Source organism: Somniosus microcephalus, unplaced genomic scaffold (assembly GCF_052327205.1).
Source record: "Somniosus microcephalus isolate GS21.2 unplaced genomic scaffold, FLI_Smic_1.0 unresolved_chr7, whole genome shotgun sequence".
Classification (NCBI taxonomy): Eukaryota; Metazoa; Chordata; class Chondrichthyes; order Squaliformes; family Somniosidae; genus Somniosus; species Somniosus microcephalus.
In genome coordinates, this window is record NW_028225185.1 from 28,363,126 (window position 1) to 28,381,920 (window position 18,795).

Below are 18,795 nucleotides of genomic sequence, written 5' to 3' on the forward strand. Positions count from 1 at the left end.
ACGAAGGGTGATGATGAATTTTTTTGTTAAAATGATCTCACCTCTTGCTTACCCAAACACGTCAGCACCTCCTCATTGATGAGCAACGCTGTCGAGGTTAAAACAGAAGATTAACATGGGGGTAACGTACAGTTTGGATTATTTTACAAGCCAATAACCAGAGGACACAGATTGAAGATAATCAGCAAAAGAGCCAGAGGGGAGATGAGGAGAATGTTTTTACGCAGCGAGTTGTTGTGATCTGGAACGCGCTGCCTGAAAGGGCGGTGGGAGCAGATTCAATAGTAACTTCCAAAAGGGATTTGGATAAATACTTGAAGGAAAAAATGTGCAGGGCTGTGGGGAAAGAGCAGGGGGGAGTGGGACTAATTGGAGAGCTCGTTCAAATAGCCGGCACAGGCACGATGGGACGAATGGTAAAGTCCCGTGCTGTATGGAGCTCAGACAACTAATCTAGGCCATCACTCCCATCACAGTACTGAGGGAGCGCCGCACTGTCGGAGGGGCGGTGCTGAGGGAGCGCCGCACTGTCGGAGGGGCGGTGCTGAGGGAGCGCCGCACTGTCGGAGGGGCGGTGCTGAGGGAGCGCCGCACTGTCGGAGGGGCGGTGCTGAGGGAGCGCCGCACTGTCGGAGGGGCGGTGCTGAGGGAGTGCTGCACTGTCGGAGGGGCGGTACTGAGGGAGCGCCGCGCTGTCGGAGGGGCGGTGCTGAGGGAGCACCGCACTGTCGGAGGGGCGGGACTGAGGGAGCGCCGCACTGTCGGAGGGGCGGTGCTGAGGGAGCACCGCACTGTCGGAGGGGCGGGACTGAGGGAGCGCCGCACTACCTGTGGTGCCGTCTTTCAAATGAGATGTTAAATCAAAGCCCTAACTGCCCTCTCAGGTGGACGTAAAATACCCCACGACCACTCTTGGAAGAAGAGCGGGGGAATTCTCCCCGATGTCCTGGGGGCCATTATTTATGTCTCAACCAACATCACTAAACACAGATCATTATCAGATTGCTGTTTGTGGGAGCTTGCTGTGCGCAACTTGGTTGACGCGTTTCCTACATTACAACAGTGACCACACTTCAAAAAGTGCTTCACTGGCTGTGAAGCGTTTTGGGAGGTCTCGCGGTCGGTAGAGAGGCCAGAGAAATGCAAGTCTTTCAGTTTGGACGAGTACTCCCGCCCACAAGTGTTTCTGCCCACACCCTCGGCCTCTACTCACGTTTGGGGACTCTGTTCTTCTGTATGCTCAGCTCCGCGAGGAGAGCTCTTTCTCGAGCCAGCTGGACTGCCAGCTGTCGGGGGAGCAAAAATAAACGTCGGTCAGGTATCGGGAGCAGCACCACTTCCCACAGATCCGACGTCTTCGGCCGCCTGGTCCTGGCGGAAACAGCGCAGGAGACGGCGCTTCCCCTTGATGCAGGAGACGGCGCCTCCCCTCGGCACAGGAGACGGCGCCTCCCCTTGATGCAGGAGACGGCGCCTCCCCTCGGCACAGGAGACGGCACCTCCAACAGCGCAGCGCTCCCCTCAGTACTGCACCCAAGTACCCGGAGAGAGTGCGGACTTCAACCCGCAGTCTTCCGCCACCCCAGAGAGGCGGGAGTGGAACCGACGCTCGTGCGCTGCGTAGAGAGGCAGTTGTCCGGGGGCGGCCCTCGATGCCGGCGACAGAGGGCGGTCGGAGTACGAGCCCAACCCCACGAGCGATGGGGATAAACCCTCCTTAGGCGACTGTTGGGTGGGTTCGAGGTTTGCGTGGCTCGCTCGATAGCGCTCTCCCGAGTCGGACGGTCGCGGGTTCGAGCCCCAGTCCAGCGTCACACTGTTGGAGGTGCCATCTTTCGGATGAGGCGTTAAACCGAGGCCCCCGTGTGCCCTCTCGGGAGGAGAAGAGCAGGCGGGGAGTTCTCCCCGGTGCCCAATATTTATCCCGCGACCAACATCACCGAAAACAGATGATCTGGTCATTGCCTCATTGCTGTTTGTGGGAGCTTGCTGTGCGCAAATTGGCTGCAGTATTTCCTACATTACAACAGTGGCCACCCTTCGAAAAAAGGATGTAAAGCGCTTTGGGACGCTGTAGAAATGCAAGTCTGTCTTTATCGGCAGTTACAGCCCAGTTCCACGGGCCCTCAGCACCGACTGCACAGGTGGAGGGTCGAACGTGGCCTGCACCTCCCCACCCACCTCTCCCGATTCTCCCTGGCAGCTGCCGACTCCCGCTGAGGGGGGCGTGGGATTGGGAATCGTGCGGGCTGGAGAAGGAGGGCGGCCGCTGAAGTACTACTCACCGGGTTGTCCGAGTCCTGCACCACCTCCCTGGCGTCGGTGAGAGTCAGCTTGTTCTGAAACTGAAGATACGGGAGACGCGGGTGAGTGCGAGGCAAGCGTCCCGGTAACCCCGCCCGCGAAACGGGCCGCGCGGAGACCGAACTCTCCTGGAAAACGAACCTGGGCCCATGGATCGCTACCCCGCCCCGGGTACCAACCCTCCACGCGGACAGAGACGGAATTATGAAAGGGGTTCGAGAGGGTAGACATCGAGATGTTTCCACTTAACATAGAAACATAGAAGATAGGAGCAGGAGTAGGCCATTCGGCCCCTCGAGCCTGCTCCGCCATTCAATGAGATCATGGCTGATCATCCAAACTCAGTACCCTGTCCCTGCCTTCTCCCCATATCCCTTGATCCCTTTAGCCTTAAGAAATATATCTAACTCCTTCTTGAATATATTTAATGAATTGGCCTCAACTGCCTTGTGTGGTAGAGAATTCCACAGGTTCACCACTCTCTGGGTGAAGAAATTCCTCCTCATCTCTGTCCTAAATGGCTTACCCCTTATCCTTAGACTGTGACCCCTGGTTCTGGACTCCCCCGCCATCAGGAACATCCTTCCTGCATCTAGTCTGTCTAGTCCTGTTAGAATTTTATAAGTTTCGATGAGATCCCCTCTCATTCTTCTAAACTCCAGCGAGTATAAGCCCAATCGACCCAATCTCTCCTCATACGTCATTCCTGCCATCCCAGGTATCAGCCTGGTGAATCTTCGCTGCACTCCCTCCATGGCAAGAACATCCTTCCTCAGATAAGGCGACCAAAACTGCACACAATACTCCAGGTGTGGTCTCACCAAGGCCCTGTACAACTGCAGCAAGACATCCTTGCTGCTGTACTCGAATCCTCTCACGATGAAGGTCAACATACCATTTGCCTTCTTAACCGCCTGCTGCACCTGCATGCTTACCTTCAGCGACTGGTGCACAAGGACACCCAGGTCTCGTTGCACTTCCCCTTCTCCCAATCTATTGCCATTCAGATAATAATCTGCCTTCCTGTTTTTGCCACCAAAGTGGATAACCTCGCATTTATCCACGTTATATTGCATCTGCCATGCATCTGCCCAATCACCCAACCTGTCCAAATCATACTGGAGTTTCTCGGCATCCTCCTCACAGCACACACGCCCACCCAGCTTTGTGTCGTCTGCAAACTTGGAGATATTACATCTAGTTCCCTCGTCTAGACCATTAATATATACTGTGGGGGGAGACCAGAACTAGGGGCCATCAGTAGAAGACAGTCACTGATAAATCCACGAGGGAATTCAGGAGAAACTTCTTGACCCAGAGAGTGGCGAGACTGTGGGACTCGCTGCCACAGGGAGTGGTTGAGGCCAATCGCGTGGATGCATTTAATGGGTGGTGGGCCGTTCAACCGCAGGGGCATCGCTTTCAAGCCCAAACTCTTCCTCAAACAACACTCGCCTCCCAGCAAGAGCTTGGCTGCGTTGTTCACCTCCGCCCTCGGAGAACACCCCGCCAACTCTCGCCGCTTTAGAATCAAGAATGGCCGCGCGGACATGGTAACGAGGGGGCGGTCGGCACCGGCGGAAGCCGTCCTCTTGCAATAGAGAGAGAGGGGGGCGGTGAGAGAGAGAGAGGGGGAGGGGGGAATTAAAAAGGGAGAGGGGGGGGGCGATGATTGCTCGAAACACGCGCGGGAACGAGCGGGAGGAAAAGCTGCCACTTGCTTACCTCGCCCAGTTCTCTCCAGACTTCGTTGCACTCCTCCAGCAGCTCCTCTTCTGCCGCGTCCGAGAGCCGGGTATCGGTGACGAGGGGCGGGGGCAGGCGGCTCTGGTACAGCGCCGAGCGTTTCGCCAAATCCTCCGCCTGTTGGGTGGGGGGGGAAACACCACGCGGTTAAAGCGGCTGGGCGTGCGGTTGACACGGGGGGGGTGGGGGGGGAACAGCACAAAAAATCAACGGAGGGAGCGGGGGTCGTACGACACAGCCATTTACGGGGTCATAGAAACATAGAAGATAGGAGCAGGAGTCGGCCATTCGGCCCCTCGAGCCTGCTCCGCCATTCAATGAGATCATGGCTGATCATCCAAATTCAGTACCCGGTCCCTGCCTTCTCCCCATATCCCTTGATCCCTTTAGCCTTAAGAAATATATCCAACTCCTTCTTGAATATATTTAATGAATTGGCCTCTACTGCCTTGTGTGGTAGAGAATTCCACAGGTTCACCACTCTCTGGGTGAAGAAATTCCTCCTCATCTCTGTCCTAAATGGCTCTCTCTCTCTCTCTCTCTCCCCTATCTGTTCCCCTTAATATCCTGAAAACTTCTATCAGATCACCATTTAACCTTCTAAATTCCAGGGAATACAACCCTAGTTTGTGTAACCTCTCCACCTAAAACAGATGATCTTGTTTCTGCTTGTGGGAGCTTGCTGTGCCTTTCCTACATTACAACAGTGACTACAGTCCAAACGTCTTTCATTGGCTGTGAAGCGCTTTGGGACGTCCTGAGGTGGTGAAAGGCGCTGGAGAAACGTAAGAGCTCTCTTTCAAACCGGCCCTTCACCTGTCCTGAAGGTAAGCATGCAGGTGCAGCAGGCGGTTAAGAAGGCAAATGGTATGTTGGCCTTCATAGCGAGAGGGTTCGAGTACAGGAGCAAGGATGTCTTGCTGCAGTTGTACAGGGCCTTGGTGAGACCACATCTTGAGTATTGTGTGCAGTTTTGGTCGCCTTATCTGAGGAAGGAGGTTCTTGCCATGGAGGGAGTGCAGCGAAGATTCACCAGACTGATACCTGGGATGGCAGGAATGACGTATGAGGAGAGATTGGGTCGATTGGGCTTATACTCACTGGAGTTTAGAAGAATGAGAGGGGATCTCATTGAAACTTATAAAATTCTAACAGGACTGGACAGACTAGATGCAGGAAGGATGTTCCCGATGGTTGGGGAGTCCAGAACCAGGGGTCACAGTCTAAGGATAAGGGGTAAGCCATTTAGGACTGAGATGAGGAGGAATTTCTTCACCCAGAGAGTGGTGAACCTGTGGAATTCTCTACCACAGAAGGCAGTTGAGGCCAATTCATTAAATATATTCAAGGAGTTGGATATATTTCTTAAGGCTAAAGGGATCAAGGGATATGGGGAGAAGGCAGGGACAGGGTACTGAATTTGGATGATCAGCCATGATCTCATTGAATGGCGGAACAGGCTCGAGGGGCCGAATGGCCGACTCCTGCTCCTATCTTCGACGTTTCTAAACTATTTCTGCTGGTTGGGGAGTCTAGGACTAGGGGGCAGAGTCTAAAAATTAGAGCCAGACCTTTCAGGAGTGAAGTTAGGAAACACTTCGACACACAAAGGGTGGTAGAAGTTTGGAACTCTCTTCCGCAAACGGCAATAGATGCTGGATCAATTGTTAATTTTAAATTTGTCAACCAGAGGCATTGCGGGACATGGGCCAAAGGCGGGTAGATGGAGTCACGTCGCAGATCAGCCACATCTCACTGCATGGCGGAACAGGCTCGAGGGGCTGAATGGCCTCCTCCTGTTCCTATGTGCTGGTTGAGGGATAAATATATAAGGCAGGACAGAAAGCTGTGAAGTGCCTTGGGATGTCCCGAGTTCGTGAAAGGCTCTCTAGAAATGCAAGTCCCTCGTCCCCGGAATCAGTCTAGTAAATAATTGTTTTTTCAATAGAGAGAAGGAGATATAGAGTCATAACGGCACAGAAGGAGGCCATTCGGCCCATCGAGTCCGTGCCGGCTCTCTGTAGAGCGATCCAGTCAGTCCCATTCCCCCGCTCTATCCCCGTAGCCCTGCAAGTTTATTCCCCTCGAGTGCCTATCCAGTCTCCCCTTGAAAACATCGAGTGTCTCCACTTCCACCACTTCCCTCGGCAGCGAGTTCCAGGTCCTCACCACTCGCTGCGTAAAGAAGTTTTTCCTCACGTTTCCCCCTGTATCTCTTGCCCAAAACCTTAAATCTGTGTCCCCTAGTCCTTGTATCATCAACTAGTGGGAACAGCCTTTCCCCGTCTAGCCTATCCAAACCCATCATAATCTTGTACACCTCCATCAAATCACCCCTCAACCTCCTTTGCTCTAATGGAAACAAATCCAGCTTCTCCAACCTGTCCTTGTAGCTAAGATCCCCCATCTCCGGAACCATTCTGGTAAATCTCCTCTGCACCCTCTCAAGGGCCTTCACATCCTTCCTAAAGTGTGGTGACCAGAACTGGACGCAATACTCCAGTTGTGGCCTAACCAGCGCTTTATAAAGGTTCAGCATAACTTCTCTACTTTTGTACTCAATACCTCTACTTATGAAGCACAAGATCCCATATGCTTTGCTAACCACTCTCTCAATATGTCCCACCACCTTCAGGGACCTATGCACATTAACTCCCAGGTCCCTCTGTCCCTACACACTCTGTAAAACTGTGCCATTAAGTGTATATTGCCTCTCCCTGTTACTTCTGCCAGAATGCATCACCTCACACTTCTCTGTATTAAATTCCATCTGCCACTTGTCTGCCCATTCTGCGAGCCTTTCTATGTCCTGTTGCAGTCGATTGGTATCATCCTCACTGTTTGCCACACCCCCCAAGTTTAGTGTCATCAGCAAATTTAGAAATTCTACTCTGTATTCCAATATACGGCCGCAATTACAGCACACCATTGCTACATTGGAGAACCCAAAAAAAGTGTTAGCCGGGACAGTTTTACGTGAATAAGCGGGCCCAGATTATTACACGCAGAGGCAGGAGACACTCACCTCTTGCATAATCTCGTCCTGCAGATCCTGCGAGAGAAAGAGGGGTTAAAAATAAATTCACATTTCCGAGAATGGCATTTTCTACCTGTACTTCCACCGTCCTCGCCTGTCGCCCGATGGCGTTTGTTGACTCGTGCTGGGGTCACCCTCCTCAGACTTGAGGGGCTGAACGGCCTCCTCCTGTTCCTAATGTAACAGGCTCGAGGGGGTTGAACGGCCTCCTCCTGTTCCTAATGTAACAGGCTCGAGGGGGTTGAACGGCCTCCTCCTGTTCCTAATGTAACAGGCTCGAGGGGGCTGAATAGCCTCCTCCTGTTCCTAATGTAACAGGCTCGAGGGGCTGAACGGCCTCCTCCTGTTCCTAATGGAACAGGCTCGAGGGGCTGAATGGCCTCCTCCTGTTCCTAATGGAACAGGCTCAAGGGGGCTGAACGGCCTCCTCCTGTTCCTAATGGAACAGGCTCAAGGGGGCTGAACGGCCTCCTCCTGTTCCTAATGTAACAGGCTCGAGGGGCAGAACGGCCTCCTCCTGTTCCTAATGGAACAGGCTCGAGGGGGCTGAATAGCCTCCTCCTGTTCCTGTGTAACAGGCTCGAGAGGCTGAATGGCCTCCTCCTGTTCCTAATGGAACAGGCTCGAGGGGCTGCACGGCCTCCTCCTGTTCCTGTGTAACAGGCTCGAGGGGGCTGAATGGCCTCCTCCTATGCCTATTGTACAGGCAGTGCTTAGAGATGTTGCCTTTACGGAACGTCTTGATAAGTCTTAGTCCTTCAATAAAATAATAAACCAAACTGAGCCTTTGTTTTGGACGTGAGGAGATCGCTGTCGGAGGGGGATGTAGCCGTGACCGGCGCGAGGTTTCGCACCTCAGACGACCCGACAGATACTCAGGAAGTAGAGTCACGGGGCTCGGGGAAGGGGGGAAACAGCCTGATACTGGCCCCGCGAGGGAGTCCGCTGCCCTAACAAACAGATCAAACTGTCAGAGGATACTCACCATGGCGACCCCGTTCGCTAACCCCGGCTCCAACGCCCGTCCCTTCAAATGGTCAACTGCGAACAACAAAAAGGACAAATGTAGTCTTATAAGAACAGGAGGAGGCCGTTCAGCCCTTCGAGCCCGTTACATTAGGAACAGGAGGAGGCCGTTCAGCCCCTCGAGCCTGTTACATTAGCAACAGGAGGAGGCCGTTCAGCCCCTCGAGCCTGTTACATTAGTAACAGGAGGAGGCCGTTCAGCCCCTCGAGCCTGTTACATTAGTAACAGGAGGAGGCCGTTCAGCCCCTCGAGCCTGTTACATTAGGAACAGGAGGAGGCCATTCAGCCCCTCGAGCCTGTTACATTAGGAACAGGGGGAGGCCGTTCAGCCCCTCAAGCAACCCTCACCCCCAGCCCTTGAAGTCCCTATAATCTCAGGGGGGATCCGCCAGCGGCCTCACTGATCCCGCCCTCCCCAACCTTGCCTCAGTACCCTCACTTTCCCCCCACTTTGCCTCAGTACCCCCCACTTTGTCTCAGGACCCCCCAATTTAACTCAGCAACTTCACTTTACCTCAGTGCCTTCCCCCCAGCACCCCCACTTGGCCTCAGTACCTTGGCCCGGGCCGCGCAGCCGGACTCACAGCCGCTCGGTCGCCCCGGCAACTGGCGCCTAAAACCAAAACCCGCCTTCGCCTATGCGTCACTTCCGCCCGGCGCTCGGCCAGATAGACCTTATTCACCGTGACGCGCTTCCGTTGACGGGCGCGCTGTCCCCGCCCCAGCACCAAACACAGCAGGCAGTCCATCCACTCCCAACACACACACACGCTGCCTGGGTGCTCCCAGCACTGGCTGCTTTTAATTCCAGCTCAGCATTATATTGCTCACCACCAAATAAATGTTTGTTTTTTAAAATGATACAATACCATCAGGAGTGCAAATAACAAAAAGACTTGCACGCAGCACAAACACAGAATACAGACTCGCATTTCTGCAGCGCCTTTTGCCACCTCAGGACGTCCCAAAATGCTTCACAGCCAATGAAGTACTTTTTTTTTGAAGTGCGTCACTGTTGTAATGTAGAAAACGCAGCAGCCAATTTGCGCACAGCAAGCTCCCACAAACATCAATGTGATGATGGCCAGATAATCATTCTTTATTGATGTTGGTTGAGGGATAAATATTGGCCCCAGGACACTGCGGAGAACTCATCTTTGAAATAGTGGGCATGGGATGTTTTATGTCCACCTGAGAGGGCAGACGGGGCCTCGGTTTAACGTCTCATCCGAAAGACGGCACCTCCGACAGAGCGGCGCTCACTCAGTACCGCCCCTCCGACACTGCGGCGCTCCCTCAGTACTGCCCCTCCGACAGTGCAGCGCTCCCTCAGTACCGCCCCTCCGACAGTGCGGCACTCACTCAGTACCGCCCCTCCGACAGTGCGGCGCTCCCTCAGTACCGCCCCTCCGACAGTGCGGCACTCCCTCAGTACCGCCCCTCCGACAGTGCGGCGCTCACTCAGTACCACCCCTCCGACAGTGCGGCGCTCCCTCAGTACCGCCCCTCCGACAGTGCGGCGCTCCCTCAGTATCGCCCCTCCGACAGTGCGGCGCTCACTCAGTACCGCCCCTCCAACAGTGCGGCGCTCCCTCAGTACCGCCCCTCCGACAGTGCGGCGCTCCCTCAGTACTGCCCACCCGACAGTGCGGCGCTCCCTCTGTACCGCCTGTAATGATATCAGCAAATAGTGATGATATTTGTCTGTGTTTGATTACTTATGCCTTACAGCATATTTGTCTGTGTTTTTGATTACTTGTGCCTGACCAGCAGAGGTCATGTGAGAGACAAGCAGTCCAGAGGAGTTTTACTTTCAGTTTCATTCTAGATGCATCACAGCATAGTGTGTTCTGTAAAAAGCTGTAGAAAGTCTTGAACAAGACTTTAGATTAAACAACATTCTCTTTCAGAAATGAGTCTTTATTGAACCCAAAAAGAAATCAACACATGATGTCAGAAGTGGCTGAAAGAGAAAAAATCTGAAGTTAGCAACTTGATGGGACAGTGAAAGCAGTTGTGGCAAGTAAGCGAAATCAGCTCTCCACATATTAGCAAGCCAGAAGAGAACATCGTTGCTTACCATTAGAGAATAGCTAACGAAGTGAAAAATGGAAGGTTTACACCCACCGGCGACGCTTCAATTAACAGGTAATGTGGCTGAAAATTGGAGAAGGTTCAAACAACGTTTAGAGTTGTATTTAGCGGCAATTGGAGCTGACAAGAAAAGTAATAAACAGAAATCGTCACTGTTCTTGCATGTCGTGGGTGATGAAGCGCTGGAGGTGTATAATAACTTCACATTCGCTGTTGATGGAGACAAAATGAAGCTAGATAAAATAATGGAACAGTTTGAGGCCTACTGCATACCTAAACGCAACGTGACCTTTGAGAGGCACAAATTTTTCACGTGTACAGAAAATCGGCGAGACTATTGATCAGTATGTGACTGAACTGAGAAACCGGAGCAAATCGTGTGAATTTGGGGGACTCACAGACTCGCTGATAAAAGACAGACTGGTGTGTGGTATTCGAGATAATGGTCTAAGGGAAAGACTGCTAAGAGAGCAAGATCTAGACCTGGGAAAAGCCATAGCACTGTGTAGGGTTACAGAGACTGTGAAGTTGCAGGCAAAGGAGCTGTTCAGTGACAGTAGCTGCAACGTGGATGCAGTGAGAAAGAACGGATACAAACCGTTTAACAAAGAGAGCGCCAATGTGAAAAAATAGACGTGGCCAGCAAACGAAAATGAAAGGGACAATCGGAAGTCATGTAGTCGATGCGGTACACAGCATCCACCAAGAAAGTGTCCAGCATATGGTAAAACTTGCAATAGTTGCAACAAGAACAACCATTATGCCCGTTGCTGCAAGAACCAAGTGCAACAAAGCAAGGTCCATGCAGTAGATGAAAGTGACATCGAGGAATTCTATGTAGATGTTGTGTCTGAAAACAAAAGAGAAGAAAGAGACTGGATGTTGACACTAAAAGTGAACGACATACACATTCCATTTAAATTGGATACTGGAGCACAAGTTAATGTGATATCAGAGACCGATTTTAAGAGAATTAGACCCAGACCAAAGTTACATGGAATACAAGTGAAAGTGACCGGATACTCAGGTACTGATATACCAGTGAAAGGAAAATGCATTGTCAAAGTAACACACAAGGACAGAGAGCACACGCTAGCATTAATCGTGGTGCCAAAGGATGTGCAAGCCATACTAGGGTTAAAAGCCTGTGAGAGACTGAACCTGGTAAAGAGAGTCCTTGTTGTGGAAAGCGAAGGAGAGACAGTCTATGATGAACTCATGAAAGAGTACAAAGACCTATTTAAGGGTCTAGGCTGCATTCCAGGAGAACACACGATCAGAGTAGATAAAAGTATGACACCGGTCATACATCCATGCAGAAAAGTTCCGTTTGCTCTTCAAAAGCAACTGAAGGCAGAGTTGGACAGGATGGAAAGCCTGAACGTGATTCAGAAGATAGATGAGCCAACTGAGTGGGTGAGTTCCCTCGTCGTAGTGGACAAAAAGAATGGAAAGCTCAGAATTTGCCTGGATCCAAGAGATCTAAACAGAGCAATAAAGAGCGAGCACTTCAAGCTTCCTACACGTGAGGAAATCATGGCACAGTTTGCAAATGCAAAATATTTCAGCAAGTTAGATGCGTCCTCAGGATTTTGGCAGATGAAGCTGGACGAAGCAAGTTCAAGACTGTGCACGTTCAACACTCCATTTGGCAGATACAGATTCCTAAGGTTACCATTTGGCATTGCCTCAGCTCCTGAAGTGTATCACAAGACTATCCATATGATCTATGAGCACCTGGAGGGAGTTGATACATCAATGGATGACATCATAGTATGGGGAACCACGAGAACTGAGCATGACGAGAGACTGAAAAAAGTGCTGGAAGCAACAAGGAAAACAAACCTGAAGCTGAATAGAGAGAAATGCCAGCTCGGGGTGACAGAACTGACATTCGTGGGAGATATCCTTAGCAGTGAGGGCATCAGACCAGATCCCAGAAAGGTGTCCGCCATTGAGAATATGCCAAGGCCACAATGCAAAAAGGACGTGCAGAGGTTTAATGTAATGATCAACTACATGGGTAAATTCATATCCAACCTCTCAGAAAAAATAGCGCCACTGAGAAGACTAACTGAAAAGAACATAGAATGGGAATGGAATCATGAGCATGAGAAGTCATGGAGCGATCTAAAGAAATTGCTCACAGAGGAACCAGTTCTGAGGTTTTATGACCCAGCGAGACCCATCAAGATATCATCAGATGCATCACAGAGTGGGCTCGGTGCCGTTCTTCTGCAACAACATGACTACTGGCAACCTATTGCATATGCATCGCGCTCAATGACAGACGCGGAGACGCGATATGCTCAAATAGAAAAGGAGCTGCTCAGCATCACATACGCCTGTGAAAGATTTCACCAGTTTGTGGCAGGACAAGCAATCAGTGTAGAGACTGACCATAAGCCCTTGATTGCATTGTTCCAAAAGCCACTGAATAGCTGTCCGCTTAGAATACAAAGAATGATGATCAGGCTGCAACGCTATACACTGAATGTTGCGTACACACCGGGTAAGCTGATGTATACAGCAGACACGTTGTCCAGAGCTGTTGACCCAGTGAGCCCGCAAACACCACAATGGATGAAAAAGTGAACGCCTACGTGGACATGATCACAAGTGCACTGCCCATAGCAGATGCAAAAATGGAGCTCATAAGGACTGAGACAAACAAAGATGAAACAATGAGACGACTGAGAAAAAGCATCTTGGATGGATGGCCCAACATGAAGCAAGACTGCTCACCTGATATCGCAGAGTACTGGAACTGCAGGGAGGAACTATCACTGGTCGAAGACATCATCTACAAAGGAAGTAAAATAGTTATCCCAAAGAGTCTGAGAAGAGAGATGCTAAAAAAGATCCATGGAGGACATCTGGGAATCGAAAAGTGTAAGAAAAGAGCACGAGAGGTGATGTACGTGCCATGAATCAACCAAGATGTGACAAATGAGGTGTCAAACTGCACAATATGCCTGAAATATCGAGCAAGCAATCCGGTAGAACCACTAAAGCCACACCCAGCACCAGACAGACCTTACCAGAAGGTAGGCGCTGACCTATTCGTATGTCAAGGGAAGGACTATCTTGTCGTCACAGACTATTACTCCCTGTATCCAGAGGTTTGTAGACTGTACACCACCACTGCAGAAGCTGTGATAAGAAGTATGAAAGCCATATTCTCCAGACATGGCGTGGCAAGCGAGGTCTTCACAGACAACGGACCCCAGTTTAACAATGCAAATTTCCGACACTTTGCCAAAGAGTGGGACTTTGTCCACACAACGTCAAGTCCTCACTATCCACAGTCCAATGGACTAGTGGAAAAATCGGTCCAGACAGTGAAAAGACTGATGTACAAGGCAAAAGACAGTGGAACTGACTTCTACCAAAGCATGCTTGTATACCGCACAACGCCGCTCGAGTGTGGTATGTCACCAGCCCAACTCCTGATGGGACGTCGGCTAAGGTCAAACCTACCCATCCCGGAGAACCTCCGGAAAACAAAAGAGGGGGAGAAAGTGAGGAAGTTCAAAGAGCAACAGAAAGAAAAGCAAAAGTACTACTATGACAGAGGAACACAAAACCTACCTGAACTCCACACTGGTGACCAAGTAAGGTTGAAAGACAAAACAAACACATGGACTCAGAAGGGAACTGTCCTGAGTGAAGTTCAACCAAGATCATACACCATTCAGACAGATGAGGGTGCTGTTCTGAGAAGAAATCGTCGAGATCTTCTCATGGGACCAGCCACAGCAGGTCAAGAGACTGACACTGGTGAACAACCTGATCACACAGCTGAGAACCAATCATCTGAGGCAACAACTCAGATTCAAGGACAATCAATCAGAAAATCCTCAAGACACGTGAAGCCTCCTGAGAGACTCATTGAGCAAATTTAAGGACTATTGTTAAAGAAGGAAGTAATGTTATCTTATTCTTTCTTCAAGTTCTAGTGTATTGACATATTTCATGTGAACACACAAAGCAAGGATAAAAAACCTAGATCATGAAAATGATAATGTAAGTTCATTAAATGTTGTTAGTTAAAAGTAAAATACTTTTGTTTTAAGAAAGGGAGATGTAATGATATCAGCAAATAGTGATGAGATTTGTCTGTGTTTGATTACTTATGCCTTACAGCATATTTGTCTGTGTTTTTGATTACTTGTGCCTGACCAGCAGAGGTCATGTGAGAGACAAGCAGTCCAGAGGAGTTTTACTTTCAGTTTCATTCTAGATGCATCACAGCATAGTGTGTTCTGTAAAAAGCTGTAGAAAGTCTTGAACAAGACTTTAGATTAAACAACATTCTCTTTCAGAAATGAGTCTTTATTGAACCCAAAAAGAAATCAACACACCGCCCCTCCGACAGTGCGGCGCTCCCTCAGTACCGCCCCTCCGACAGTGCGGCACTCCCTCAGTACCGCCCCTCCGACAGTGCGGCGCTCCCTCAGTACCACCCCTCCGACAGTGCGACGCTCCCTCAGTACTGCCCCTCCGACAGTGCGGCGCTCCCTCAGTACCGCCCCTCCGACAGTGCGGCGCTCCCTCAGTACCGCCCCTCCAACAGTGCGGCGCTCCCTCAGTACCACCCCTCCCACAGTGCGGCGCTCTCCCCTCACTCCACGTACCATTTAATATCCCACCCAGTCTAATCCCACTCTCCTGCTCACTCCCCGTACCCTTTAATATCCCACCCAGTCTAATCCCACTCTCCACTCATTCCCTGTACCGTTTAACATCCCTCCCAGCCTAATCTCACTCTCCACTCACCCTTTAATATCCCACCCTGTCCAATCCCGCTCGCCCCTCACTCCCCGAACATTTTAATAACCCACCCAGTCTAATCCCACTCTCCCCTCACCCTTTAATATCCCACTCTCCCCTCACTCCCCGTACCCTTTAATATCCCACTCAGTCTAATCCCACTCTCCTGCTCACTCCCTACACCCTTTAATATCACAGTCTAATCCCACTCTCCCCCTTACTCCCCGTATCCTTTAATATCCCACTCAGTCTAATCCCACTCTCCCCCTCACTCCCCGCACCCTTTAATATCCCACCCAGTCTAATCCCACTCTCCCCCTCACCCTTTAATATCCCACCCAGTCTAATCCCACTCTCCCCCTTACTCCCCGTATCCTTTAATATCCCACCCAGTCTAATCCCACTCTCCCCCTCACTCTCCGTACCCTTTAATATCCCACCCAGTCTAATCCCACTCTCACCCTCACTCCCCGCACCCTTTAATATCCCACCCAGTCTAATCCCACTCTCCCCTCACTCCCCGTACCCTTTAATATCCCACCCAGTCTAGACCCACTCTCCCCTCACTCCCCATACCCTTTAATATCCCACCCAGTCTAATCCCACTCTCCTGCTCACTCCCCGTACCCTTTAATATCCCACCCAGTCTAATCCCACTCTCCCCCTCACTCCCCACACCCTTTAATATCCCTCACGGTCTAATCACACTCTCCCCTACTCCCCGTACCCTTTAATATCCCACCCATTCAAATCACTCTCCCCTCACTCCCCATACCCTTTAATATCTGTTCTGGACCGATGGACATTGTGACATCCTGGATGTTTTTACATGCAATAGCACCCTCTGGTGGTGGTTATTGTGTTAACAGTTTGTAAGCTGGAAAGGTCATCTGTTCCTTTCTTCCTGTGTGAGGTCATTTGACCTTTGATGCGCTATCAATTACTCATAAAAGACTGAGAGTTAAGAGAGTAACTAAAGGCTTTTATTAACAAAAGAATGAAGGTCTGCCTCGAGTGGTCGACCGGTCCAGAAATACAAAGGGCTGGGGAGCAGTCACCTTTATACTAGGACTTGTGGGAGGAGTCAGCCGAGGCATGTCCAGGCATGTACACAGTGGAATACAAACAGTGGTTTACCACAACCTTTGTTCCTTTCTTCCTGTGAGAGGTCATTTGACCTTCTTACCTTTCTTCCTGTTGACCCCAGGAAGCAGTTTTACCAGGAAGAACCTGACTTAAGTAATGGAGAATTCCATGAGGGATTTTCAATCCAATGTAATCTGACTTCATATGTTAGGCCAAACGCAATATCTGTGAGTATCTTTAGTTCTTAGCATAATAGCAATGTTGTCAGAGTAATATTTTGATAATACTATGTTTGTAAAAGGTTAATATTTAATAGTTACAGAAGTTAGTTCAAATGTTAGTTAGTTATACAATTAGTCTATTCTACTGTTGTAAATATGTTTATATCTTGTGTAATATCGAATGTGCAGTACTCAGTTTATGTACAAAACATACTTTGTCTTTGTTTACAGTTTCACAAATTTGTTCAAGTAAAGGCTTCAAACAGCAAACCGCTTCAAGAAGAATTATTTTGAATAGAATGTTTAACTTGCTGGATAACTAGATAGGAGCACATCTAGCGCGGCCAGTACAGTGAAAAGATAGCAATACGGCTAGCAGTGAAGAGCGGAGCGGGAGGAACCCAGAGTAAGCCTTAACCTCGTAGAGCACATCTACCTCACATCAACATGTCAGAAGATAATAACGAAAATGCTTTGCAGCAAGTAGAAGACCCTAAACAGGCAGACGAAACTGTAGAACATGACAATCGGTCTATAAGCACTGGTTACTACAGGTCGCAAGTTGGCTCACGGTCATCGGGTGGTTCTAGAGTAAGCATAGCCCTCGCCAAAGCACGGGCTAAACTAGTAGCAGCTCAAGCCAGAGCTGTGCATACGGACAGTGAAATAGAAATAAAAGTAAGTCAGGCCCGTCTCCAAGCTGAACCCCAAGCAGAACAGGCCCGGCTCCAAGCAGAACAGGCCCGACTCCAAGCTGAATCCCAAGCGGAACAGGCCCGACACCAAGTGGAACGCCAGGCTGAACAGGCCTGTCTCCAAGCCACATTAGACGCTCTGCAGCAACAAAAAGAGATAGATGCTGCATTAGCCGAGACACAAGTATTCGAGGCAATTTTGGAGGGAGCTCATCCCGAGACAGCTTACAAACCTTTAATTCCTGTTCCGTGGCAGAGTCCACGACAGCGCACCATAGATTACGTGAGCGACCATGCCGACATACAGTTTGCAGGAGAAAGGGATGGAGGCCCGCACATCTCTACAGACGCAAACACTCCGTATAACATGCCACAAGTTGCCAACCAAGGTCAAAGCAGACGGCGTGCCTCAAGCCGCAGAGTCTCCGCCAGCAGAACGGAAGACACGGTGCAAAGGAATAGGACGCCGAATAGAGAAAGTCGGAGACAAATCCCCTCTCGGTTCCTTGAGACCCCCAACAGAGCCCCCAGCCAAGGCAACCCTGGCCCAGGTCCCAGCACCTACGACCTCGCCAAATACCTTGCACGCACCCAGCTGGTGACTTCGGGGTTAATCAAGTTTGATGACAGGCCGGAGAATTATCGGGCTTGGAAGTCCTGCTTCCACGATGCCATATCGAGCTTAGACCTGTTGGCAGAAGAGCTCGGCCTCCTTATCAAGCGGCTCGGCCCAGAGTCCGCCGGACAGGCCTGCAGGATAAAAGCGGCCAATGTGGGGCAGCTGCCAGAGGGGTTGAAGAAGGCTTGGGCGAGGCTGGAAGAAAGCTACGGCTCGCCCGAAGCCATTGAAAGGGCTCTCTTTGACAGGTTGGCGAACTTTCCGAGGTTGACGAGTAAGGAATCCCAGAAGCTCCGCGACCTTGGAGATCTGCTGTCGGAACTCGAAGCCGCAAAGCAGGACGGCTACCTACCCGGTCTATCGTACTTAGACACTTCCAGAGGGGTAAGTCCCATCATTGAGAAGCTTCCATTTAGCCTGCAGGAGAAGTGGATAACGTTTGGATCAAAGTTCAAGCTAAAGCACAACATGGTGTTCCCACCATTCTCTGCGTTCGTTAAATTCATCCGTAAAGAAGCCAAAGCCAGGAACGACCCCAGCTTCAACTGCTTATCCTCCCAACCAGCACTTGCCAGAAGAGACAAGTTCGACAGACATGGAAAGACACCAATATCTGTCCACAGAATGCAAGTGTCCTCAACTGAGCACACAAAGATTCAGAAGAAACCTGAGGATATGAGCAAACAATGCCCTATCCACAACAAGCCCCATCCTTTAAAGAAGTGCAGAGGCTTCAGGGAGATGTCCCTGGAAGATCGGAAACAATATCTTAAAGAGAACTCTATATGTTTCAGGTGCTGCTCGTCCACGAGCCATCTTGCCAAGAACTGCAAGGTGGATGCAAAATGCAGTGAATGTGAAAGTGATCGGCACGTTTCAGCACTACACCCAGGCCCAGCTCCTTGGAAGTCAGAAACGCCTCCTCCCGCTTCAGAGCACGGCGGGGAGAGAGAGGGAGCTGCTGGTCTGGAGATTACATCCAGGTGCACCGAGGTATGTGGAGAAGGAGTGAGCGCAAGAGCATGCTCCAAGATATGCCTCGTTAATGTGTACCCTGCAGGATGTCGCCAGGAATCTGAAAAGATGTATGCCATACTAGATGAACAAAGCAATTGTTCTCTAGCAAGATCCGAGTTCTTCAACATCTTCAAGATCAAAGGAAGTCCGTCGCCTTACACGCTGAAGACGTGTGC

General features: G+C 50.5%; 1 protein-coding gene across 8 annotated transcripts in view; it reads right to left on the reverse strand.

Moving 5' to 3' along the window:
- The window catches only part of LOC147086684 (centromere protein K-like), an 86,412-nt gene extending 77,639 nt beyond the window's left edge, over positions 1-8,773 (reverse strand). For 2 of the 8 annotated variants that reach the window (XM_085978825.1, XM_085978823.1), the window contains exons 1-7: positions 8,670-8,773; positions 8,073-8,128; positions 7,076-7,102; positions 4,030-4,167; positions 2,286-2,345; positions 1,214-1,286; positions 42-88 (exon numbers count right to left, since the gene is read on the reverse strand). In XM_085978825.1, the coding sequence (XP_085834951.1) occupies positions 42-88; positions 1,214-1,286; positions 2,286-2,345; positions 4,030-4,167; positions 7,076-7,102; positions 8,073-8,075 (348 nt within the window). In that variant the 5' untranslated portion in view covers positions 8,076-8,128; positions 8,670-8,773. Of the gene's footprint in view, positions 1-41; positions 89-1,213; positions 1,287-2,285; positions 2,346-4,029; positions 4,168-7,075; positions 7,103-8,072; positions 8,129-8,628 lie in introns of all 8 variants that reach the window. The other 6 variants (XM_085978824.1, XM_085978827.1, XM_085978829.1 and 3 more) reach the window with 6 other exon arrangements.
- Between the last annotated feature and the right edge of the window lie 10,022 nt (positions 8,774-18,795).